Source organism: Eleutherodactylus coqui, chromosome 3 (assembly GCF_035609145.1).
Source record: "Eleutherodactylus coqui strain aEleCoq1 chromosome 3, aEleCoq1.hap1, whole genome shotgun sequence".
Lineage (NCBI taxonomy): Eukaryota > Metazoa > Chordata > Amphibia > Anura > Eleutherodactylidae > Eleutherodactylus > Eleutherodactylus coqui.
This window is the reverse complement of record NC_089839.1, coordinates 173,079,456-173,106,055: the sequence shown is the minus strand read 5'-3', so window position 1 is coordinate 173,106,055 and position 26,600 is coordinate 173,079,456. Positions and strand designations below refer to the sequence as shown.

General features: G+C 44.2%; 1 protein-coding gene across 5 annotated transcripts in view; it reads right to left on the bottom strand.

Annotated features, from left to right (window-relative positions):
• Window positions 1-9,548: 9,548 nt before the first annotated feature.
• Window positions 9,549-26,600, bottom strand: part of CCDC66 (coiled-coil domain containing 66) — a 45,912-nt gene continuing 28,860 nt past the window's right edge. Inside the window, exons 11-19 of one of the 5 annotated variants that reach the window (XM_066596546.1) lie at window positions 22,134-22,218; window positions 20,275-20,436; window positions 18,876-19,020; window positions 16,874-17,011; window positions 15,998-16,503; window positions 14,758-14,798; window positions 13,864-14,126; window positions 12,114-12,241; window positions 9,549-9,811 (exon numbers count right to left, since the gene is read on the bottom strand). In XM_066596546.1, coding sequence (XP_066452643.1) covers window positions 9,758-9,811; window positions 12,114-12,241; window positions 13,864-14,126; window positions 14,758-14,798; window positions 15,998-16,503; window positions 16,874-17,011; window positions 18,876-19,020; window positions 20,275-20,436; window positions 22,134-22,218 — 1,522 coding nt within the window. In that variant the 3' untranslated portion in view covers window positions 9,549-9,757. The remainder of the gene's footprint in view (window positions 9,812-12,113; window positions 12,242-13,863; window positions 14,127-14,757; window positions 14,799-15,997; window positions 16,504-16,873; window positions 17,012-18,875; window positions 19,021-20,274; window positions 20,437-22,133; window positions 22,219-26,600) is intronic. The other 4 variants (XM_066596547.1, XM_066596548.1, XM_066596551.1 and 1 more) reach the window with 4 other exon arrangements.

Below are 26,600 nucleotides of genomic sequence, written 5' to 3'. Positions count from 1 at the left end.
TAGGTATTGCTGCTGTCCGCTGGTGGAGAAGAGAAGTCTGGGGAAATCCAGGCTTTGTTCATTTTTATGATTGTAAGCCTGTCGGCACTGTTGGTTGACAGGCGGGTACGCTTATCCGTGATGATTCCCCCAGCCGCACTAAACACCCTCTCTGACAAGACGCTAGCCGCAGGACAAGCAAGCACCTCCAGGGCATAGAGCGCGAGTTCAGGCCACGTGTCCAGCTTCGACACCCAGTAGTTGTAGGGGGCAGAGGCGTCACGGAGGACGGTCGTGCGATCGGCTACGTACTCCCTCACCATCCTTTTACAGTGCTCCCGCCGACTCAGCCTTGACTGGGGAGCGGTGACACAGTCTTGCTGGGGAGCCATAAAGCTGTCAAAGGCCTTAGAGAGTGTTCCCATGCCTGTGCTGTACATGCTGCCTGATCTCCGCGCCTCCCCTGCTACCTGGGCCGCGGAAATGCGCCTTCTGCCACTAGCGCTGTCGGATGGGAATTTTACCATCAACTTGTCCGCCAGGGTCCTGTGGTATAGCATCACTCTCGAACCCCTTTCCTCTTTGGGTATCAGAGTGGAAAAGTTCTCCTTATACCGTGGGTCGAGCAATGTGTACACCCAGTAATCCGTAGTGGCCAGAATGCGTATAACGCGAGGGTCACGAGAAAGGCATCCTAACATGAAGTCCGCCATGTGTGCCAGAGTACCTGTACGCAACACATGGCTGTCCTCACTAGGAAGATCACTTTCAGGATCCTCCTCCTCCTCCTCCTCCTCAGGCCATACACGCTGAAAGGCAAGCAGCACTATGACAGGCAAGCAGCATGGGTACCCTCAGCAGTGGGCCAAGCTGTCTCTTCCCCCTCCTCCTCATCCTCCTCATGCTCCTCCTCCTCCTCAACGCGCTGAGATATAGACAGGAGGGTGCTCTGACTATCCAGCGACATACTGTCTTCCCCCGGCTCTGTTTCCGAGCGCAAAGCGTCTGCCTTTATGCTTTGCAGGGAACTTCTCAAGAGGCATAGCAGGGGAATGGTGACGCTAATGATTGCAGCATCGCCGCTCACCATCTGGGTAGACTCCTCAAAGTTTCCAAGGACCTGGCAGATGTCTGCCAACCAGGCCCACTCTTCTGTAAAGAATTGAGGAGGCTGACTCCCACTGCGCCGCCCATGTTGGAGTTGATATTCCACTATAGCTCTACGCTGCTCATAGAGCCTGGCCAACATGTGGAGCGTAGAGTTCCACTGTGTGCCACCGTGTGGGCACGTCGCACAGCAGTCGGTGCACTGGCAGATGAAACCGATGTTGCAGGGTGCGCAGGGTGGCAGCGTCCGTGTGGGACTTGCGGAAATGTGCGCAGAGCCGGCGCACCTTTCTAAGCAGGTCTGATAAGCGTGGGTAGCTTTTCAGAAAGCGCTGAACCACCAAATTAAAGACGTGGGCCAGGCATGGCACGTGCGTGAGGCTGCCGAGCTGCAGAGCCGCCACCAGGTTACGGCCGTTGTCACACACGACCATGCCCGGTTGGAGGCTCAGCGGCGCAAGCCAGCGGTCGGTCTGCTCTGTCAGACCCTGCAGCAGTTCATGGGCCGTGTGCCTCTTATCTCCTAAGCTGAGTAGTTTCAGCACGGCCTGCTGACGCTTGCCCACCGCTGTGCTGCCACGCCGCGCGACACCGACTGCTGCCGACGTGCTGCTGCTGACACATCTTGATTGCGAGACAGAGGTTGCGGAGGAGGAGGGTGGTTTAGTGGAGGAAGCATACACTGCCGCAGATACCACCACCGAGCTGGGGCCCGCAATTCTGGGGGTGGGTAGGACGTGAGCGGTCCCAGGCTCTGACTCTGTCCCAGCCTCCACTAAATTCACCCAATGTGCCGTCAGGGAGATATAGTGGCCCTGCCCGCCTGTGCTTGTCTACGTGTCTGTTGTTAAGTGGACCTTGGCAGTAACCGCATTGGTGAGGGTGCGTACAATGTTGCGGGAGACGTGGTCGTGCAGGGCTGGGACGGCACATCGGGAAAAGTAGTGGCGACTGGGAACTGAGTAGCGCGGGGCCGCCGCCATCATACTTTTGAAAGCCTCCGTTTCCACAACCCTATACGGCAGCATCTCCAGGCTGATAAATTTGGCTATGTGCACATTTAACGCTTGAGCGTGTGGGTGTGTGGCGGCGTACTTGCGCTTGCGCTCCAACACTTGCGCTAGCGACGGCTGGACGGTGCGCTGACAAACATTGGTGGATGGGGCCGAGGACAGCGGAGGTGAGGGTGTGGGTGCAGGCCAGGAGACGGTAGTGCCTGTGTCCTGAGAGGGGGGTTGGATCTCAGTGGCAGGTTGGGGCACAGGGGGAGAGGCAGCGGTGCAAACCGGAGGTGGTGAACGGCCTTCGTCCCACCTTGTGGGGTGCTTGGCCATCATATGTCTGCGCATGCTGGTGGTGGTGGCTCCCCGGCTGATCTTGGCGCGACACAGGTTGCACACCACTGTTCGTCGGTCATCTGCACTCTCAGTGAAAAACTGCCAGACCTTTGAGCGCCTCGGCCTCTGCAGGGTGGCATGGCGCGAGGGGGCGCTTTGGGAAACAGTTGGTGGATTATTCGGTCTGGCCCTGCCTCTACCCCTGGACACCGCACTGCCTCTTGCAACCTGCCCTGCTGCTGCCCTTGCCTCCCCCTCTGAAGACCTGTCCTCAGTAGGCGTAGCAAACCAGGTGGGGTCAGTCACCTCATCGTCCTGCTGCTCTTTCTCCGAATCCTCTGTGCGCTCCTCCCTCGGACTTAATGCCCTTACTACTACCTCACTGATAGACAATTGTGTCTCATCGTCATCGTCCTCCTCACCCACTGAAAGGTCTTGAGACAGTTGCCGGAAGTCCCCAGCCTCATCCCCCGGACCCCGGGAACTTTCAAAAGGTTGGGCATCGGTCACGACAAACTCCTCCAGTGGGAGAGGATTCGGAACCCTTGCTGCTAATTCTGGGCAGGGGCCCGAGAACAGTTCCTGGGAGTCTGCCTGCTCCTCAGAATGTGTCATTGTAATGGAGTGAGGAGGCTGGGAGGAAGGAGGAGCAGCAGCCAGAGGATTCAGAGTTGCAGCAGTGGACGGCGCAGAACTCTGGCTGTTCGATAGATTGCTGGATGCACTTTCTGCCATCCACGACAGGACCTGCTCACACTGCTCATTTTCTAATAAAGGTCTACCGCGTGGACCCATTAATTGTGAGATGAATGTGGGGACGCCAGAAACGTGCCTCTCTCCTAATCCCGCAGCAGTCGGCTGCGATACACCTGGATCAGGAGCTCGGCCTGTGCCCACACCCTGACTTGGGCCTCCGCGTCCTCGCCCGCGTCCACGTCCTCTAGGCCTACCCCTACCCCTCAGCATGGTGTATTACCAGTAGTGCAGAAACAGAACGCTGTAATTAAAAGTGCCGCTTATTGGCCTGTGGTTGGAGGCTGACTTCGCTTACGGAACGCACAGCAGAGCCAGGAAAGAATTTTGTGCAAGCCTGCTGTAACACTTAGCTGGCTGCGTATGAATTAGGACAACTACCCCCAGCACAGATCCAGTACACTGAGGACGGTCACAGGCAGCCCAAATAGATTTTTTTTCCCAAATGTTTTTGGAAAGGCCCACTGCCTATATACACTGTATATGTCTTCTCTCTCTGCGTCACCACTACTGGCCCTGGAGTATGTAAAATAACTGCAAACTGTTGCACTGTGGACTGGAATACAGCGGTGATGTAAGAGCCAACACAGAGCCAGGAAAGAATTTTGCGCAAGCCTGCTGTAACACTTAGCTGGCTGCGTATGAATTAGGACAACTACCCCCAGCACAGACCCAGTACACTGAGGACGGTCACAGGCAGCCCAAATAGATTTTTTTCCCAAATGTTTTTGGAAAGGCCCACTGCCTATATTCAATAAATATGTCTTCTGTCCCTGCCTCACCACCACTACTGGCCCTGGACTATGTATAATTACTGCAGGGCGCAATGCTCTGCACGGCCGATATACAAAAAAAAAAAATTGTGCAACACTGCAAAAAGCAGCCTCCACACTACTGCACACGGTTAGATGTGGCCCTAAGAAGGACCGTTGGGGTTCTTGAAGCCTAAAATACTCCTAACACTCTCCCTATAGCAACTCCAGCAAGACAGCACTTTCCCTGATCTCTGTTAGAACGCATCTGTGGCGAGCCGTGGGAGAGGCCGATTTATATACTCGGGTGACACCTGATCTCGCCAGCCACTCACTGCAGGGGGGTGGTATAGGGCTTGAACATCGCAGGGGGAAGTTGTAATGCCTTCCGTCTTTCTATTGGCCAGAAAAGCGTGCTAACGTCTCAGAGATGAAAGTAAAAGTAACTCGAACATTGCGTGGTGCTCGTTTCGAATAACGAGCATCTCGAACACGCTAATACTCGAACGAGTATCAAGCTCGGACGGGTTCGTTCGCTCATCTCTATTGGGCACCCATCTTTGAAGTGGTTGTACCACTCCTTTTCTGTGTCCCTGAAGGCCTTTTGAATCTTGCAGATCGTCTCCAGTTGGAAATCGTCAAGCTTTACACAAAAATTAATGGAGTAGCGCCATTCAAGTTTTTCTGTCATTTTGTCAAAAAAGAAAATCAGACAGCACTCACTTACACTTCTTCATTGTCTGTCTTGCGATCACAGCATGCGCGTTAGAGTCCCTTAAATACGTGCACGCTTTCATAGCTTCATTTGTTTGCGTACAAAAAATTAAGGTTGAATACTCTTTGAACACACTTCTTATATCAGGGACAGGTAACCTCTCATGCTATCGAGTTTCAGAGTGAGGCTCTGCAGTCCACCAACATAAGAGATCTGGAAGAATCCTTTGAAGAGCAGAGGCAGCCAAACAGCAGCTACCTCCTTAAACCTGTCTTATGGACAGGAAATGGGAACTAAGGAGGTGAAGGGTGTGCCGGCCGTTAAAGAGATCTGGGAGGTTCCCGTTTCGCGTCTGGATGGGAAGCTGCTCGCTCACTGGTGCTGTCACAGGCGTAAGGGAAAAAGTACTTCCAATGAAATAAAGTAAGCTGATATTTTGAACAATGTAAGGGACAACAAAAGTTGATTTTGTCATGAACAAAAGAGGTAGAAACCCAACTCATCATCAGTAATATAAAGGTTTAGGAAGCAGATAAAAGGGAGGAAATTTAATCTTCAAGTATTCTGCTACTCGTCAGGCTAACCTAAAAACTCGTTAACACTGCTTTGAGTTTAGGAAGCTTAGCTCACATTCACTGGAATCACTTTTTTCACTATCTACATAAAGGAGATTTATCTTTAACGCCATCGAGAGTATTGTTAATGACCCTTTTTTTTTTTTTAAGGATCTTACAACTAATTCATACATCACAGAAGGGGAAATATAGAAACATAAAAACAATCACAGAAAACGGCCATATACTTACTAAGGAATGCATATAGATGCATCCTCTCACCATGCAGGTAGCAGACCACCAAATGTGGGAGCCAACTGCACCTGTGTGGGACAACGATGAGATACCCACTCACACTGCCTCTTGATATAGAGGAGGGTAGCTGCTTGGTGTATACTCCCACACAGAGTGGATATAAAGTGGCAGTCCCCAAACAAACTTGTGGGATTGTGCGCCTCTTCATTTGTTCAGTCAGTGTCAAGTCATGATTACCAGCAGCCATCCATTTGTTCCCCGCTTCTCGCATAAAAACTTTAAATGGTTTGTTAATGGAGACATCTTAAGGTTGCAGCTGACTGTTGAGTCTTTACTTTTTTAAATCTATTTTTCATGGCTTCACTAATATGTGCCATAAATTTGTCAAGCACTAATAGGGCAGGATTTTCAGAAGCCCTCCAAGACGTTTGGACCATACTTCTTCAAGCCAGACCAACTTCATCCATCCATCCATCCATGAACAAGCACAACAATTTCTTGTAGGATCGCTTCTTTTGGCATGTTTTTGAAATTTATCATTGGTTTCAGTTTAGTACTATCTGCACAGCAAGACAGCACAACAGTGTAATGGGTTTTCTCATGTCCTGACATTTTGACGGTTATGGTTTTAGCACCCTTCACATGAACACACCTGTTTGATGGACCATTAAAGGTGAAAGGCATTTGATCAATGTTCCCAATCTGGCTTAGCTCAAATCCGTTTTTCCTCCTAGCAAATACAAATTTTGGGAAAGAGAAAAATCTTTTGACTTTTACTTTGTTGGCATTTTTTTTAAGCAATTCTAGTTTTGGTGCGCATAGCAAGGTCACACCTTTTTATGAATCTGTAGCACCATGCTGCCGAACCAGTGAAAGCCTCAATGCCATTCTCTGTAACAATGTGTTTAGCTTGATATATTATTTTTGTTAAGACTGAAAAGCCATTATTCCTGTGGGTTTATGATCCATTCTTTTACTTCAATTTCCTACTGTGGCCATTTAGCAGTAGGGCTTTGCACAGCAAAAAAAAAACAAACAAACAAAAACAAAACCCCAAAAAACCTGCAGCAAAAACGCTGGAAAGCGTAGTGGACGAATCTGCACCTTGTATTTCAATGGTTGAAACCCGTAGCATAAATAGGCATGCTGTAGATTTAGAATTTGCAATGCTTTTCAAAAATGCTGCTTTGCTCCATGCAGAAACTTTCCGTTCTGTGTGCTGGAGATTTTAGAAATGTCCTCCACCTGACTTGTACTGTAAATGCTGCACTTCTCCATCTGTGACGTTAGCCTGAGGTCGGAACCAGAAGTTGCTCTCCAAAAATTTGATTTAGTTTGAGCCTTGCAGATCTACCGCTCAGACATCAATTTCCATGCACTCAGACTTTTTTTTTCCTGCGATCTTAGATAGCCCGAGATGTGGCCTTACAGCTTCCAAAGTTGTCATATCTCATTGGAGCAGTTCAACGGTGGCTGAGGACTACCGTGCCAAGTACAGAGAGCCTCTCTTCCATGTTAGTGCACATTCTACTTGGGCAGTGGGTGCCTCTGGGGCAGTACGCAAGGGTGCTTCCGCCCTTCAGGTTTGTAAGGCCGTTACGTGTGGTTCTACCAGGTGCACACTTTTACATCTGTGGATGCCTCTTGTGGTCGTTTTACAGACTACCATAAAATGACCCCCAGAGACTACCCTGTGCGCGCCAATGGTCCGGACAAGAAAAACAGATTTTTGTGCTTGCTGTAAAATCTTCCTTATCTCGTTCATTGGGAGACACAGCTGCCACTCAGTTCAATTGTAAGAGCTTTCCAATATCTCCCTCCTTGTTGGGGTGTCCTCCCCTCAGTAGCACATAGTTCTAAACTGTGTTAAGGTTTTAATGCTTTAAGGTTTCACATTACCCGTTTTCTCTCTTCCTACCCTACTTTGCAGCTCCAACTCTTACATACAAATTAGCTTAGTGCTTGCAGGAGGGGTATAGCTTGTAGGAGGAGCTAATACTTTTTTGCCAAGTGTCCACCTCCTATTGGCAGTAGTTATAACCCCATGGGCCTCAGCTGTGTCCACCAATGAATGAGACAAAGATTTTACAGCAAGTGTTTATAAAAAGGTACATTTGCCAGAAATTATGCACAGAGATTTTATGGGACATAAAATGCATGTTCTATAGTTAAAACGCAGTACTATTACGTCTGGTGCCATTCTTCCTACCAAAGCTAATTTTTGGTTAATTTTTACATGAATGAGGAAATTGTACTTCCTTTTTGTCCCACTCTCTTTCCCATCCTAAGAAATGATCACTTCACCCCCTGGATCTAATACAGGCCTTGCCGATTTATCTCCTCATTCTGCCGCTTCAACCCTTTGTGGTCCTTAATGGACACAGACAGGGTCCAGAAACATCCAAATCAAGCATAACTTGCTGGATTGTCAGCTGTGGTTAAAGCATACCAATCCAAAAAGGCAGAGACCAAGCTTTTTGGGTCATAGCTCATTCCACTCAAGCAGTAACGGCCTCCTGGTCTAACCAACACAGAGCTTCAGCTCTACCACTATGTAAAGGGTCTACATGGTAATCATTCCATACTTTCTCAAAGTTCTACAGCGTACATACCTTTGCATCCTTGGATGTGTTGCTTGGTCACAGAGTTCTGCAAGCAGCACTACACTGACTGCATGGGGCCTTGCATACTTTGCTCCTACTCTTCAAGGATTATGTTTGAATATCCCAAGGTTTCCATGTCACCCAATAACATAGATGAGAAACTGAATTGGGAAGCCCTCCGTGAAAACACAGTGATTGGTGCTACATGTACATACATCATGGGGGCGTGGCCTGACTAGGACCAAAGTCAGGGCTAAATTTCCTATTGTGGCTGGCGTTCTACCAGCAAGGAGGTATTCCCCATCCTACATGTAAGTGGAAAGAGGAATATGCCGATGCTGAGCAGGCGACACATCCATAGCGTGGGCAGCAGTCTCAGTATCGGGATACAGCACCCAGATCATGGAAAACCACCATGCAGCACCCACCCAACACCTCATGCCTGGCAGATACCCTGGGCGATGATAGAGAGGTCAGCAGAGAGGAAAGCAATATAAAAAGAGGCCAAGAGTAGTATCCCTAAAGCGAGCCCATTCTCCTAATGGCAGTAGCTATACCCACAGTCTTCAGCTGTGCCCCCCAGCGACAAATACCCAGATTTTTCGGGCTACGCGATGCACCTGCTTAAAAGGACACAGCCAGTTCTATACAAAATGAATAATACTATAGTGTGTTAAATGTTTAACTGTTAATATCGGTACCAAGTGCCATTCTTTATTATTAAGAGAAAAAAAATAAATAAGTTCCTCAATGGTCTAAAGTTCAAAAAAATGGTAGAGAGCACCACAGGTAGATCCAATCCACACTTGCTGGAATATGCGGATGCAATCACGATGCGTCTTTTCCTCAGTAATCCAATCCTCTGAATCAAAGGAGAGCTGCCGATACAAACTGGGGGGTCTGAGACCAGAACTCCCCCAGATATAACAGAAAATGCAACGTCAGAAAAAAATCAAAATATAGAGCTATGCTCCAAGGTATGGCTTGAGAAAGGTGCTTTGCACCGAAACGCGTTGCCTTATTAAAAGTTTCGTTTGATTTCAACTTTTGGATCATTACTATGCACCTTGGAGCATAGCTCTATATTTTGTGGAGGACACTCTGAGGAGGGGGCATCTGTACATCATACCCCCCTCCTTTCAAGTAAGTGTTATACCAAACCATTACCTACATGTGAACCTGTCCTCAGTTTACTCCGTTTTGAGCGCAGATTTTTTTCTGACGTTGAATTTTCAATGGTCTAAAAAGGTACTGGAAGCATGCTACAAAACCAGCCAACCTTACACATTTGTGAGGGAAATAACAAGCTGGTAAAAAAAAAAAAACAAAAAAAAAAAAACATTCCACACATTTGTATGACATCACTACCAATAAAAAGCTGTATCCGAGTATTCCCAATATGTCATTGCTGTTGGCTGATAATGTCATGCTGGAACCTGTAGACATTCCACACTGACTTTGCCTGTGAAAACCCTTTAAGAAAATTTTAAATAAACATTACAAAAATAATTTTTATTCAAAAAAAAAAAAAGTCTACAAAATTGACATACACTCCTATGAGAAAATCTGATAAATACACAAAACAGCAGCAAACACAATTCACATTGATCACAATACAGTGCATCTAGTTAACATAATGACACACAATCACACACAGTCCTAGCTTATAACACACAACTGGACAGAGGCTTGTTTCATCATCTTAGATGTCTGGTATCAACCCGGTCTCCAGTTCCCTTTGTTTCTGTAGCAAGCCCTAAAGAAAATGAACAAAAAGTTATAACAGCAGCATAAACATAACTCTAAGCACTGCAGACAATACACATTGTTTTCCCCTATAATGAGGAAAGTTGACATTTACCTAATGGTGTTTTCTTTTGCCTACCCCTGGATCAACATTGGAAAATGTTGTGTACTTGTAAAACCTTTGAAAAACTTGTAACTGCAAAAGAATCCCCCCCCCCCCCAGCCAATGATCATTATCTGGGAACTTTGGATCACCATTCTAACACTCATACACCAAATGTATTTGTTGTCCATTTAATGCTGGGTTTAACTGAAGATCTTAACAGTAACTGTCTATTTAGACAATCACAGACAAACCAGCAGCAACACAACCACATCAAAAATGCTTTGCATTCTGTGGCGGATTAAGTCCTATGCTTTAACCCTTTTGACCTGCTATAATCTTGAAGTAGCCAACTGGATGACCAACATCCGCAGTCATGAACCGACCAAGCTTAGGGGGAGAGTTCTTGTCCCCATGATGGAGTTGAAGTAGAAAGTCATTTTCAACTTTGATATACCTGGGCCATTAGCAAAGGAAAGATGATCTTGTATGTTGCAGTAGATTTCTGTCAAGACTCGGAAGTAACAGAATTCCACCTTCAAGAAGGTTGCAGGACAGGCAGGAAAGGGAGCAGTGGTGGCTTATACTGTATGTACCTTTTTTAGTCCACTGGTTGTTTTTCAGGACATGGATCAGAGCGGTGATATTTTTCCAGATTCCACTAATTCAATATAATCCGCCCTGGTTCCCAAGTAGTCTCACACTCTTCCATTTCTGGTACACTGTCCTCCTTCCACATCATGGTTCAGCGGGGTGTAACTCTTGAGCCCAAAGTGCAATACTCCCTTGTAGATGGACAAGGGTTCAACTGGGTCCTTCCCATGGTCCAAAGTTTTTTTTAGTTATACAATATGAAATCCTTCTCTGCCAGCGGATCTCTTGGTTACATGGCTTTTCAGGTGGCAGCATGCTTCCTGCACTCTTCTTTTACCCTCCATTTGGAGACTGCTTTGGAAAGCCCCACGGTCTTGCTATGTACCCCAATTGAGCAAGCACCCACCCAATAAAAGCTCTAGTTGTTTCCTCAGAAGAGATCCTCATTTTTTTCTGTCTTTTCCATGATACTATTATTTTTTTTTTATTATAGTTTGTATTATTGAGGTCATGTCTTATGTGGATTCTGCTACTGCTCTTGTACAAATCGATTTAACTCAGTGCCTGCAGGAGGAATATAGCTAGGAGCAGGAGCTTTTTATTGCCTAGCACTTGCCTCCTAGTGGCAGCAGCTACACTTGAGGTCTTGTTGTGTCTCACAATGGATGGAGGAATGGATTTTACGGTAAATATCATAAATCCTGTTTTTTCAGAGACTTACTATTGATAACATATTATCAGGATAGGTCATCAATAGTTGATAGTCTCTTTTCGGCCACTTGGGACCCCAGCCGATTGGGTGTCTGCTGCTGCTCCGACACATGTAGAGGCCAGCTACAAGGAATTGGAGCAGTGGACCCCAGCCGGATCAACTACTGATGACCTATGTTGAGGATACATTACCAATAGCATCTTCTGGAAAACCCCTTTAAAGAGATAGTCAAGCTCTGAACCTGTCTGCAGAAGGTAATCAAGCAGAAAGGGGAATGGGGGGTGCTACTCATGTCCCCTGCCGATCAGCAGGCCACTGTCACTATGCACGGAGCCAAAAACAGAGTGTATAGAACATAATGCTTCTGTTGCAGTTGTGCAGGTATCACCCTCTTGCGTTCAGGCTAGACCAGGTTTTAGCAATATCTCTGCCTTTCCTGGGGCCGAGGGGCGTGGTGTCAGGTAAGCAATGACAGGTCTCGCCTGGTTATTGTTGTCGGGCCCTTTATAGTATAGCTCTGGCCTGACACCACGCCCCTGAGCCCCAGGAAAGGCAGAGATATTGCCCAAACCTGGTCCAGCCTCAACGCAAGAGGGTGATACCTGCACAGATGCAACAGCTTCCAGCTCTGTACATGACAACAATGGCCCAATGAACAGCTAATGAATGGGGGTCCTGAGTGAAGCGCTCCTGACAATCAGCTACTGATGGAAAATCACTTTAAGACTTTGATCTTCTATCTATCTCAATCCACAAGGTTAGCTCCTGCCCACGTGTGTGTGCGCCATTTACTCATCCTGGCATTAGTTATGGTTCAGTCCATTATATAGAAACAATATGAATAGCACTAAAACTGAGTCAACAATTCACAGGGGTTTTTTTCAGACTGAAGACAATACAAACCTTCCTTAGTTCCGACAATCCCCTTAGTATGGCTTGCTGTCGGTCCTTATTTCTGATGACATTAGGATTTAGCAAAGGGTCTCTTGCATGATCAGTGCTGAACATTTGTAGAGATTCCTGGTCATTACCTAAGGGGAAAAGAAAGTGTCAGAGAACAGATAATCCTTCACGTAGCAACTTATGATAGATATTATTTGCAGGGCTAGCAAACTATCTACTGTAGATTGTGTGAACTCACTCATGTCAGAGGGAAAGTAGTATCTGACACGTTGATTTTAAACATCCTTCGTTTCTGCAGTTGAGCAGCTACTTTCAGAAGTTGTTAGCTACTACAGGTACTTCGCTCCCCCTCCCCACTGAAATAAAAATATAGCTTGTTACCTGAACCAAGACATTTATGGTATGCTGTGGATATGCCATAACATATAAATATAAAAGGGAAGACTAGATGGACCATGTGGTTTTTTTCCGCTGTCAATTTTCTTTTTTTTTCTTCTTAGGATATATATACGCTTATCCCAGGCAGCCTGAATTTGTTTTTCTCGCCTGTATCATTGGGGAACACAGCAACACCTTGGGTATAGCTTCTGCCACTAAGAGGCAATGCTATTTTCCCCTACACAATCTCATATTGTGCCCACTTCTCTCCTGACCCTTATTTATACTTTTAACATATATAAAGGTTTCCATCATGTCCTCCTCTCCATTCTTTCCTCCAGACTTTACAAATTAAATTCTTTATATCTCTTAATGTAAGTTTTGTTCTTGAGATTTTCCACTGTTGTCACATCTGAGATAGGAATACACCTTTAAGACTCAGTGACTCAGTTGTACCTACATGTGTATTCTTTCCCAGACATGACATTTATTTAGTGATGATTAGATATAGTATAATACACATTTACCGTATATACTCAAGTATAAGCTGACTTTTTCAGCACATTTTTTAAGCTGAAAAAGCCCCCCTCGGCTTATACTCGAGGGAGGGTCCATGTACCATTGCTTTTCAATTAGGCCGCCGCTGCTGCTGGCGGCCCCATTGGAAGCAATGGGCTGCGTGCAATGATTTTTGGGGAAGGGCTTTAAATATAAGCCCTTTCCTGAAAATCATCCCTAACATGTGTAAGAAAAAAAAACCTCACCGCTCCCCCGCTGTCGGGGCTCAGGCGCGTCCAGCCGCTTGGTCCTCCAGCAGTGCAGTGAAGTTCTTTTAGCAGGCGGGGATTTAAAATCCCCACCTGATGAAAGGGCTGTATCTGATTAGCTAAGCGCTCAGCCAATCACAGGCAGCGCTCAGCCATTCATTGAATGACAGCTGAGCACTGCCTGTGATTGGTCACAGCACTCAGCTAATCACAGGCAGCGCTGGGTCATTCATTGAATATTTTTAAAGCCCTTGCTTGAAAATTACTGCATGCAGCCCATTGCTTTCAATGGGGCCGCCGGCAGCAGTGGCCCCGTTGACAGCAAGGTTTATACTCGAGCCAATAAGTCTTCCCAGTTTTTTAAGGTAAAATTAGGTGCCGCGGCTTATATTTGGGTCGACTTATACTCGAGTATATACGGTATATTGTATGAGGACACTCTTCCACTGTTCATCCAGCATAAATTAAATTTAAATGAATTCATAATTAGATCAGTCTGTAAATGACTCGGCATACCAAAAATTCTAATAAAGAGAGCCACATATACAAGTGATTAGAAAAAGACCACATTGTTGAATGGAAATTGTATTGCACTTGGTTCTTACCTGTCAGATTGTGCTGGGGTTCATGTGTTGAAGGTCTGGACATAGGGGCATGAGGATCTAAATAATAAATCTCTTTTGTCCGAACATATGGAACAAAACGTGAGGATGGAGGTCGGTCAGATTCCAATTTCTCAAGGTCCGGGGTGACATGCCTTTGGATGGACACGGTATTTCCATTGTAAACTGAAGTAAGAGGAGGTGTGGATCTCTTCTGAGCGTGATTTAATCTGTTCTTCACAGCAGGAACTGGTGGAGAGTCTGATCTGATGTAATAAAAGCAAAATATCACCATCATGCAGCGCTCATACCAGATCACAGAAAGAACAATCTCGTAATCAGATGTTTTCTTATCTTCGTGTGTGTAAATGAGCAGACTGCACCAGCCACAGTGCAGAAATAAGAAAAAGGACTGTATTATATATGCTATCCCAGCAATCACTGGGATATCAAAGACTTTTAATGTATTTTGTTTTGAAATATGTAAAGTATTTTCTGGGATACTGACATTGACAGATTATCCCTTAAGATAGGCCACCAATGTCAGATCAGTAGGGGTACAGCTACTGCACCCCCACTGATCAGTTGACTCAAGGGGCCAATGACACCTTTCACTTGAATGAAACTAGGCAGCAGTACTGGGCATAGGAGCTATATATTTTACAGCACTGTGCCTGGTAAACAGTGAAAGGGACACATTCTTTTCAATCAGCTGATCAGTTAGGGGTCCAGAGGTTGGACTGTCACTGATCTAATATTGGCTGGAGAACTGCAGCCCCTTCACTTAGCTGATCAGTGTGCATCCGGCTCAGGGTCCAAGGTAGGCTATCAATATTATAGTCCAGGAAACCTCTTTGAAGAGAGCAATATGCAGGAAGGCAAGACATATTAGATTACCTCTTGAAACTTGATTCAACTTTCTGCACTCTGTCCTCCTGCTAAAAATAAAAAAGGTAAAAGTTATTTTAATAAAAAGTTATTTCTCCAGTCTCTCAATCTCAACAAAAACTTTTCAAATGAATGCCAAGACCGAATTCCCTTTGAGCGGTCCATCTCGCCAGGTGTGTGTGTGGGAGAAAGGGTGGGGAGGTTCCAACATCTGGGACCTCACGGATCTTCACAACGAAGGAGCTGAAGTGCTGATTTAACCCTTCGTCCCCTCCTAAGTTTTAGCTCACAGAGACACCATTCATTGAATGTGGCTGGGCAGTTTTCTGCAAAGCAAGTGGCCTAGATGCAGCCATGCAGGAGAAGCAGCTGTAGCTCCTTCATTCTCAGGATTGGAAGGGGTTCTAGGCAGTTTTGATTTATCAATGCTAAAGTCTGCAGCTGTGATTCTCCTATGTCCACAACAACACATACTGCTCTGGTGATTTAGGCTGCTCATTGGACATGTGGAGATGACTTGAATAGTTCTACCTGTGTAAAGGATTTAGATCTACACCACGTCATCATAACAACAAAATGAGGCCACAGCATAGGTAATAATTCTCAAAAGAACACAGGAAATTTTCAATCTGTAGCTTAGAGCAACAGTAACTGAGAAAGCAAACAATTATAAAAACTTTAAGGGGTTATCCAGTTGTGAACTATTGATGGCCATCTACAGTAGATCGGATGGGGTCCATTGCTTAGGACCTCTGATTAGTTTAGTTGTTCCCTAGGCCGATGTGCTCATCCACTGAGTTAATTTCTGCAGGAAGCCAAATGCTCCATTCACATTGCAGTGGCCAGGCTTGGTATTACAAAGTTCCAATTGAAGTGAATGGAAACTTTACCTGAAATACCAAGCCAGGCCACCGTAGTCAAAATGGATCTGTCCACTTTCTGTAGAAATCATCTCAGTGCACGAGCAGGTTGTCCTGGAAAAATGCTAATTGTTGGGGATCTCAGGTAGCAGACCTCTGCCAATCTACTACTTGATGACCTATTCAGAGAATACGCAAATGGTTTACAACTGGACAATCTAACTTTTTTTTTTTTTTAACACTGTAAAAAGCCGTAATACATTTAGTAACTGTTCAGCTTCCACTGTAAGGATCCGATAAGCTCTTGCATGTCCGACATATTTCTTAAAAATATTAGTAACTTTGTCATAACCCATTTGTGTGCTCTATCTGCAGAACCATTTCCCTACCTTTCTGACCTCCTGTATAGTTTTTATGTCTTCATGTTGTGCAGAGATCTTGGCTTCTTCTCGAGGAACTGAAGGTTTCTCTGGGGAATTGACTTTTCTTAAGTGCAAGTTATTAGAATTTCTTTCCACCAAATGCAGCAGTTCCATCTGTCTCCGCATTTTGTTCTCCTCCCTTTGCTTCTGAAGCCCTCTGGGATAGCGATCTGAAGCGGGGATATATTTCTTTTGAGGTCGGTTTTTATTCCAGTCCGGTCTGCGACCGTGCTCTTTACCCTGCTTTTCTGTTCTTGCGAACTGGTCGTAAACATCACTGTAGGAATCTGTGTTTTCTTTGCTGGAGTCATTTCTGTCTCGCTTGACATGTGACTTTTTTATTTGTACCTCAGCTTTGCGAGATTGGTTCTTGAACTCTATGGGAATATCAGGAGAGGCATTGCGCTCATGTCTCCATGTCGTCTCTTTGTAATATGAGGCAGGATCTGGCTTCATTACAAAATTCAAGTCATCTATAAAAAAAAGTACATAGAAAAATATAACAGACAGACTGCAGCACAAATGAAGAGGATGTTTCTTCAGCACAAAATCATTAGAAAATGAAGTTAAAGATAAGCGCTTATTAAAAAGCAATTATGAAATTTTGTTTGTGGTTTACACAACTCATTTTTGTATCTCTCATCGTAGTTTGTCGAAGGGCCCCCCTTCCCCACCAATCTTAGACATTTATGCCATGACAGTCAGATGAGTGGGGGTTCCAGAGATGGAACTCTTACCACCTGGGAAAATAGAGGTCCTCCAATACCAATGGCTATATCATAAATGGAGAAGCAGCTATACAGGTGCGCTATGTTGCAATATTGACGATCTAACAAGTCACACCTGTCTGAACAGCCGTATCCTTTCTTGGTGAAGTAACTGTTAAAGTGCCTTGTTTCATAACACTGGCGACATTCTGATCTGATATAACATCAGTGTTGCAGATAGCAGCCCCGCTGATCTCCGGATGCACAGTGTCACCTAAAGAAACATCAAATCATGAAAAAGCACATTTGTCTCATTTAAAAATATGTTGTAAATAATTACGGCGCATACAGAGTAACAAATCTATGCCAGGAATGGGCAAAAGAAGAAACGTGACCTAAATAGCCTTAATTAATGACCAGGACTGAAATATGTACAGAATTTACAACCCCCTTTTTTTTTTTGTTTGTTTGTTTTTTTCCTCCCCACATTAAAAAAAAAAATCATAACTTTTTTCTGTCAACGTAGCGGTTGGAGATCTTGCGATTTGTGTTGAAGAGTTGAATTTTTCAATGCTACTATATTATGTATCATATAATGCACTGAAAAATCTTTACAAAATACCTAAATGGAGTTAAATGGAAAAACCTAAAAAATTTCCAATATTCTTGACAGAAACGGGGGGGGGGGGGGGGGGGGGGAATGTAATAACGCCGCACATACTGTGGCAAAAATGACAAGACAACTTTATTCCGTAGATCAGTAGACTTCCGATAACAAATTTAGTTTTGTTTGCTGCACTACTTTAAAAAAAATAAAAATATTATCCTCTGTAGCCATTACTTTTTTTTTTTCTTTTTGCAGATCAACTTGTGGCTTCCATTAGTACTATTTTGGAGTATATACAGCTTTCTGATTGTGGGTTCTTGTTTTTATTATAAAATTTTTCTTGGAGACAGTGACAAAAAGGAAAAAAAAAAAAATTCTGGTGCTATTTTTTTTTCTGACAATATTCACTGAGGACAAATAATGTGTTATTTTGATAGGTTGCACTTTAAAAGGACACTGTGTAACCAAATATGTTCTGGGTTTTTTTTGTGAATTTTTTTTCTATAAAATACAGGAAAAGTGTTGTTTTTTGAAACTTTTAGCATTCTATATAATATATTTTAAATTATTATTATAAAAAACACCCACCCCTCACCCCACAAACACACACTTATTTTTCTTTTCTTTTTTAGTCCCCCATAGGAGACTTAAACTTGCGGCTGTTTGATTGTTTAAACCATATACTGCAATATAATTGCAGTCCTAGTAGGCAGAAATACATGACAGTCGTGGGGGTCTTCAAAAGGCCCTGGGTTGCCATGACATCCAAACAGCACCTCTTCATATCATCGTGAGGAAGTCAAACACTGATCGTGGCATTTAAGGGGTTAACAGTCACAGTTAGCATAAGCGCTAATCGCGTTTGTTGCAGGTAGGCCGGAACTCACTATGTATGAAGTGGGATTGGCTCCCAATTCCGCTCCAGACAAACACTACACCCAGAGTGCGTACATGTACGTCCTTTAGGGTGAGATAGGCAAGATCTACAGCTCATCAGGCAAAAACAAACCCTCACACAGCACTGACAGAAAAAAAAATACATTTTCCACGTTGCTCCTTCTACTACTTTTTATAAATGTCACGGGGTGGAATATGCATTGACGTTTGTTGTTGTGAATCAATGTGAAAAACTGAAATAAAACATTGAAAGCTCTTGGCTTCAAAAGTCAATTCAAGAGGTTCTTCCTTTTTGCTGGAACATCTGTGCCTGTATAGAGGACTAAGCATTTTCACATCCTTAATTTCACCCTCTTTGAGAGCACCATCGTCTAGATAGCTGTTTAGTATTCCATTGCTGTACCTTTGCAGATACGCAATATAAAGTGTTTGATAACAGTGTTCTTTAAAGAACAAAAAAAAAAATGGTAATTCAAAAACAGTTTTGGCTTTCTTCTACAGGATAGCGCTCCCTACTAACTGAATCTCGCAAGGAGAATCAGTAACTTTCAAGAGTCTGTTTCCCATTGGAAATTAGATTGAGCTTTAAGAAATAAAATCATGGTATTGTCACAATTTTCAGAACTTAATTTACCAGCTACACTTTTCTGTAGGTTAGATATATCGTGTCCCTTCTGTAGCAAGTGACGTATCCGCTGCTCTTGCTTCAGCCGCTGCGCTTCTTCTTGTGCCCTCTGCATACTGTGGTACAATTCTTTCGTCTTCAGGTCAAGAACCTCCTACCAGTCAACAAACAAAAGCAAGGCTTTAAATAAGTGAGTTATAAATAACATAGCCTTAAATGTACAATCATGGACATTTATAGTATACTAGCTAATATACCCGGCTTCGCCCGAGTTCATTTGGTACTGGTGTTTATCTGGTGTTCACACGGAAAATCTTATGAAGTCGTGGTTATTTTAGAGATACAGAAGAAAAAAAATATGCTTACCATTTTGCATGGTTCTTTGCATTACCCAGGAAACACCAGGTGGAGGTAACCATGCAACGTTTCCTCAGGAAGTGACATCAGGAACTGAGAGAATTAGATGCTCTACATAAAATTTGGACGCTAATTCTTTTGCGCCTTGAATTGAATAATCGAGTTGGGACCCATTAGCTTTTCCTATTTATGACATAATCAATGCTCGTGCCAAATTTCAAGTTTTTATGACATCAGGAAGTGAGAGAATTAGATTACGTACGTTAAATTTGGATGCTAGTTCTTTTGCGCTAGAATTGAATAAATCAAGTTGGGACCCCTTTACTTTTCCTATTTTGGACATAATCTATGCTTGTGCCAAATTTCATGTTTCTACGACATCGGGAAGTTGGAGAATTAGTGGCGAGTCAGTCAGTGAGTGAGTCAATGAGGGCTTTCGTCATATATATATATATTATATATATATATATAAGATAGATAGATAGATCTACAGGAAAGGCCATAGCTATATGACTGATGGAAATCCCAACTCTTGGACCTCAACCATGTAAAGCAGCTACCATGATCCAGGCAGAAATTTAACAGGGTTTTTCGGGCAAACATTACTGATGACCTATCATCGGGATAGGTCATGAATAGTTTTTGCCTGGAAAACCCCTTTAAAAATGGAAACATAGCTATGCAAGTCCTAGCTTATTTCAGCAGCGCTCACAACTTTATTCAATGAGATGCCTCAATTCTAACAAAAGTTAAGGGACCTTTGTTCCTCACGATAGGAGAGAGTCTCAGAGGTAGCATATCTTAAACCATATGCCATAAATTGTCTATTTTGGAAAGCTCCTTAAAAGTGAAAAGAAAATATTATGGCCACCCTCAATAGTGAAAACAAATGGTACACTAAACTAAGAACTTGTCATAATTACTTCAGTAAATGCAAAGCAATATGTCCTAAAATAAATCAACCAACATCAGTAACACCCAAGATGACTGGCACAACCTAAGACAGGTTGTAAGATTAAGGATTGCAATAAATACAATGAAGGTGTCGTACTTCTTTTTGTTTCTGTTTAAACGAGTCCTCCTCATACTGTTGTTGCATCTGTTCCCGTTCTCTCGCCAGTCGCCTCTCCTCCTCCTGTTCTTCCCTTTGCCTTTGTTCCTCTTCCAACTGCTTTCTCCTGCGCTTTTCCTCCACTTGAGCTGCTATGGCTTTCTGGCAAATTAAAAAACATTTTGTTTTCTGTCAAGTTCAGTTATATCACAGGGACATCAATGTGCATCAGGATCACCATCCAAATCAGTACTGGGACACAAACAAGGACACCAGGGCATAAAATGCCATCTGACAGCTTGGAGTTGGGCCTTATTACAGACTTTGCATTGGGGTTAGCACTGGGCGATTTTGCCAAAAATGAAAATCTCAATTTGCTTTGTCGCATTCTAAGGCTATGCGAGGTCTTGTCTTTTTTCCACTGGTACCATTTTGAGGAACATGTGTCTTTTGGAGCGCTTTTTATCGTGTTTTTTGAGAGGTGGAACAATGAAAAATAGGAATTCTGGGAGTTTTTTTCCCCTACCCTTTTATGCCATTTACTGTGCAGGATAACAGACATAATATTTTTATAGTACTGTAATTACGAACAGTGATACCCAATTTGTTTTTCCATAAAAAGCTTAAAGGGGTTGTCTCGCGAAAGCAAGTGGGGTTAAGCACTTCTGTATGGCCATATTAATGCACTTTGTAATATACATCGTGCATTAAATATGAGCCATACAGAAGTTATTCACTTACCTGCTCCGTTGCTGGCGTCCCCGTTGCCATGGCTCCGTCTAACTTCGGTGTCTTCTTGCTTTTTTAGACGCGCTTGCGCAGATCTATCTTCTCCATTCGGCTCGGCTTGGCATCACCGGCATTTTGGCTCCGCCCCCTTGTACGCGTCATCGCGAAGCTCCGCCCCCGTCACATGTGCCGATTCCAGCCTCTGATTGGCTGGAATCGGCACATGTGACGGGGGCGGAGCTTCGCGATGACGCGTACAAGGGGGCGGAGCCAAAATGCCGGTGATGCCAAGCCGAGCCGAATGGAGAAGATAGATCTGCGCAAGCGCGTCTAAAAAAGCAAGAAGACACCGAAGTTAGACGGAGCCATGGCAACGGGGACGCCAGCAACGGAGCAGGTAAGTGAATAACTTCTGTATGGCTCATATTTAATGCACGATGTATATTACAAAGTGCATTAATATGGCCATACAGAAGTGCTTAACCCCACTTGCTTTCGCGAGACAACCCCTTTAATTTTACAGGAAAAATCATGTTTTGTGTTTTTCTTTACCATTTGGTTTTGTTAAATTTTAAATTTACTTTTGCTTTTTAAAAACTCTTGATTTTTCTCTCTTAAGGGTACTTGAAGATGCAATCAGGGATACGGTACAGCAGAGTACTGGAAGAAATCTGCTGATACAACAGCCCCGCACTTGATTGTCGATTGGGGTTACTGTCGGCCACGCCAGCGCGGTCATGTACAAGTGTAAAATAAATGGGCCGTGCAGCTGTCACATTTGTTGTTTTCTTGTAAAGAAACAACTGAAGAGACAAGCACCCTGCACATTTATCCATCCCTAGATAAGCCTTTCACAGCATGTAATGTAATGGAGGAAGCTGGAAATCCTTGGTGCAATACAGAACTAGTGAAAGATTCACCAGTGCTGTATTGCAGCATGGCCTACCTGCTATCTGAGATCCATATCAACATTCACATAAGGGATTGAATGTGTACACTGATCTGATTGGTAGGCTGAATGCACATGGTGCCTCACAATATTAATGAAATTTATAGAAAATCTAGTCATCAGATCAGTACGGCACAAATGGTTATAGTCTGTTCATACAAATAAAAGCGTGTGCACATACCTGATGTTCTAGTTGCTTTAATCTCTTTCGATCCCTTTCCTCAATCTGTACAGGGTCTAACAAAGAGGTCATAGTACGCAGGAAGCTAAAAACAAGCAAAATCAAAATCATTTAAGTAAGACTAAATGCAGTTTTTAAATTTTTCAAAATCACCAAATCAACAATAAACCAATTAACAGTAAAGCTCCTTATACATTACCTAAAGGACAATCCAGAGTCTAGAAACCAAATCTCCAGTATAAAACATCCTTAAATCTACTAAGTGCCTAAGCCCCCTTGTCCACGGCAGTGATTTCGCCGGTGGTAAACCACGCCGGCCGACGCTTCCCATAGCATTGCTATGGAAAGCAGCAGCACCTGTCCATGAGCGGAGAATCACTGCGATTCTCCACTCGCGGCCGGCAATTCGCAGCATGCTGCGAATTGCCCCGATTCTCCGTGGTCAGCCTATTAGATAGGGCTGACCGGTGTAGATTCGGCGGGGGCTCCCGCGGCGGAGCTTCGCTGCGGGATACCGCATCGCCTGTGGACGGCCGGCCTAAGTTAGATTCCACAGAGGTGTGCTAAGTAAATAAATAGATTGATAGATAATAAATAAAGCAAAATAGCTGCAGTTCCAAGGAGATACAATATATGTGCTGCTCAATATATATTACTATTAGAGATGAGCGAGTATACTCGCTAAGGCACTACTCTCTCGAGTAATGTGCCTTAGCCGAGTATCTCCCCGCTCGTCCCTAAAGATTCGGGGGCCGCCAGGGGTGGGGAGCCGCGGGGGAGAGCGGGGAGATCTCTCTCTCCCTCTTTCCCCCCTGCTCCCCGCCGCAACTCACCTGTCAGCCGCGGCGGCCCCCGAATCTTTAGGGACGAGCGGGGAGATACTCTGTTAAGGCACATTACTCGAGCGAGTAGTACCTTAGCGAGTATACTCGCTTATCTCTAATTACTATACATTGTAGCAACAGTATAGTTCAACTTATTAATGTTGCTCAGTAGCTAATTAGGAGGTAAAAACAGTTGTCACAAAGCTAACGAGGAACCATATCAAGCATATTATTTATGTCAGGATGAAATGTCTCACCAGTATAGTTGTATATAGGCGCAAGCACCATGCGGGACATGCTGCTCCCACACACAATACTACCCAACACCAAATCTATGGCTCCAAATAACGGCAAAATGAAAAAAGGAACCATTCAAAGAGCTACCCAAGTAAAGATCTCGAGGGGCTGTAAACACAAGAGGCAAGGTGACACGGCGGCTTGTAACGCCACTCTGCTAGGAAGCCCGTTCCTCTTAAAGAGATTTGTTGATGATGTAATATTTATATGGAAAGGTGGTGAGGCGTCACTTAGAAGGGGTTTTCTGATGGAAAAATACTATTGAGGACCTCTCCTCAGGATAGGTCATTAATAGTTAATTGGCCAGGCCTAAGAGACGGTCCCCAGCCAAATCATCTGAATATGCGTGCGCTGACAGCACTGCAAATACACAGGGGTCGGAGCGGAAGTCTTGTCGTCATAGGCACGGCTCGTGTTGATTTCAATGAGAGCTGCGCTTGCAGTTACAAGCAATGGCAACTACACAGAGGTCGGGCACACAATCAGCTGATCGGTCGGGGTCCCAAGCACCAGAAAACCACCTTTAATGAGTTTCTAAAAAACAAAACACATTAACATCAACAACTTCTTTTTACAGTTTTCCCCATGCTAGAAGCAGGGAGAGTGTCAATTTCCTCAGCGTCACTATATATGTGGATAAGGATCAGAAAAAACGTGCAAAAAATTATTGAAAGTAAATTGACATTAAATAGTTTTATATCCCTGTCTAGTTTCCACCTACCGACATGGCTTCTAAATATCCCTAAGGCCAGTTCATCCGGGTACACCGAAACTGTTCTACCACTGTGGACCATTTCAAAGAGGCAAACAGACTACAAGGTAATTTTTTAAAGAGTGCTTACAGCCCTAAAACATTTGGGGAAAAGTATAGGAATAAGCTTTATTCCATACAGGAATTGTGACAGATCAAAAACTGCATAATTGAAACTGTAGCCGCGTCAGAAGTATTGGCAATTGGGACATGACTCGTTCCTTTATAATTAGGGATTAAATGAATTGAGCTACTAAGGAAGTGATATATGTAATAGAAGGTCCTTGTAACTAATAATGTGTGGAATGTACCAAGCTTACTTTTACAATCAGAATGGGAGAACATTTAAAAAAAATAAAAAAAATCTTGGATCATTCCCTATCGTATCGAAACAATATGCAGAAAATCACAGGGGGTTCTTTACATGGTATTCAATTCTGTTATTGAGAAGAGTATACCCTAGCATTAGATCTGGGGGGAAAAAAAAAAGTCATGCTCGAATCCAAATAGATTTTTAAATTAGATACCATTAGCCCAAAAGGGATTCAATTTGGGCATTAAACTATTTGCTTCTAATTAATGATTTAAGGAAAAAAAAAGTTTTTTTTAAATATTTTCTACACTTTTAAATGATTGCATAAAATGACTTTGTTTTGATAGTTTTTAAAATAATGTGCAGAACATATTTATATATTTTTATCAACTTATCACTCTTATGAGGAAAATTAAGCGCTTGGTACTATGGCATTAACCCTTTCCAATCCACTGTCTGACGTCTAAAGACATTATGATTTAAGGCTGTACAGCTCCGATGTTGGAAGACGTCCGTTGGGGTTCTCCTACTGTATATTGCCAGTCTCTCTGCTGTCGGAGCCTATCCAACGTGTCACCTCATGCAGTACTGGCTTTAGCCAGCAGATAGCGCCATTGTATAATGGCAGAAATAGAGTAAGCCCCCTAGGAAACCAGGATACAAATTGGATTGGAAAGGGTTAAATGTAAGGAGGCAGAGCCTCTCTTGTGGGATCCCTATCGCTATAAGAAGGACTGCCTTGGAGCTACACGTTGCCCATCTCTGAGGAAGGAACATGTTTGTTCCAAAATGCATAGATAATTTTTGGGCTTCAGTAGCTTCCATGTCATGTGGACGCGAGTAGTCTCTGCAAGCTGGAGCGGCCCACATGTTTATCGTCCTTCGTGATCATTACTCTGGTAGCTCTTTGAATGGTTCCCTTTACTTTGAGACACGGGTTCAGTGGCTGGCAGTATCCATGCAAGAGCAGCGCGTCCCACATGGTGCTTGCACCTATATACAACTTTGCTGGTCCGACATTCAGTGCTAACATAAGTATTATGCATGATATGGTTCAGCATTAGCTTTGTGACAACTGTTTTTACCATTAATTAGCTACTGAGCAACATTAATAAATTGAACTATACTGTTACAACAATGTATAGTAATATATATTGAGCACAACAAATGTATCTTCTTGCAACTGTGACCATTTGCTTTATTTATTTAGCACACCTCTGCGTCTCTATAGAATCTAACTTGGGCCGTTTTCACACAGCTGACAGATTTGTGCGTTGCGAAACGCACGAACATGAACCCCATCCTTTTGAATGGAGTCACACACACAAGTGGTATTTTCCTATTTCAAGGGGACTGTAAAACACATTGAACGGCGTGCGATGTGCATACGAGTGAAATGCGAGGTTACTCATTGAAAACAATGGGAAATACTTGCCGAACCTCCAACACGGCTGAAAAATTTACAGAAGTGATGGGAGGAGTTTTTTGCGTGAAAAACACCTGACATTGCCGTGAAAACGCACGTTGGCGATCCAGATATCGCGCTCGCCGGTCTGTAGGTAGCTTTAGGCATTCAAAGGATGTTGATTAGAGATGAGCGAACACCAAAATGTTCGGGTGTTCGTTATTCGGAACGAACTTCCCGTGATGCTGGAGGGTTCGTTTCGAACAACGAACCCCATTGAAGTCAATGGGCGACCAGAACATTTTTGTATTTCGCCGATGCTCGCTAAGGTTTTCATGTGTGAAAATCTGGCTAATTCAGGAAAGTGATGGGAATGACACAGTGACGGATAGGGCAGGCGAGGGGCTACGTGTTGGGCTGCATCTCAAGTTCACAGGTCCCACTATTAAGCCACAATACCGGCAAGAGAGGGCCCCCCCCCTCCCAACAACTTTTACTTCTGAAAAGCCCTCATTAGCATGGCATACCTTTGCTAAGCACCACACTACCTCCAACAAAGCACAATCACTGCCTGCATGACACTCCACTGACACTTCTCCTGGGTTACATGCTGCCCAACCGCCCCCCCTCCCCCCCCCCACAGCGCACACCAAAGTGTCCCTGCGCAGCCTTCAGCTGCCCTCATGCCACACCACGCTCATGTCTATTTAGAATTGCGTCTGCCATGACGAGGGACCGCAGGCACACACTGCAGAGGTTGGCACGGCTAGGCAGCGACCCTCTTTAAAAGTGGCGGAGCGATAGCCCACAATGCTGTACAGAAGCAATGAGAAATAGAATCCTGTGCCACCGCCATCAGGAGCTGCACACGTGGGCA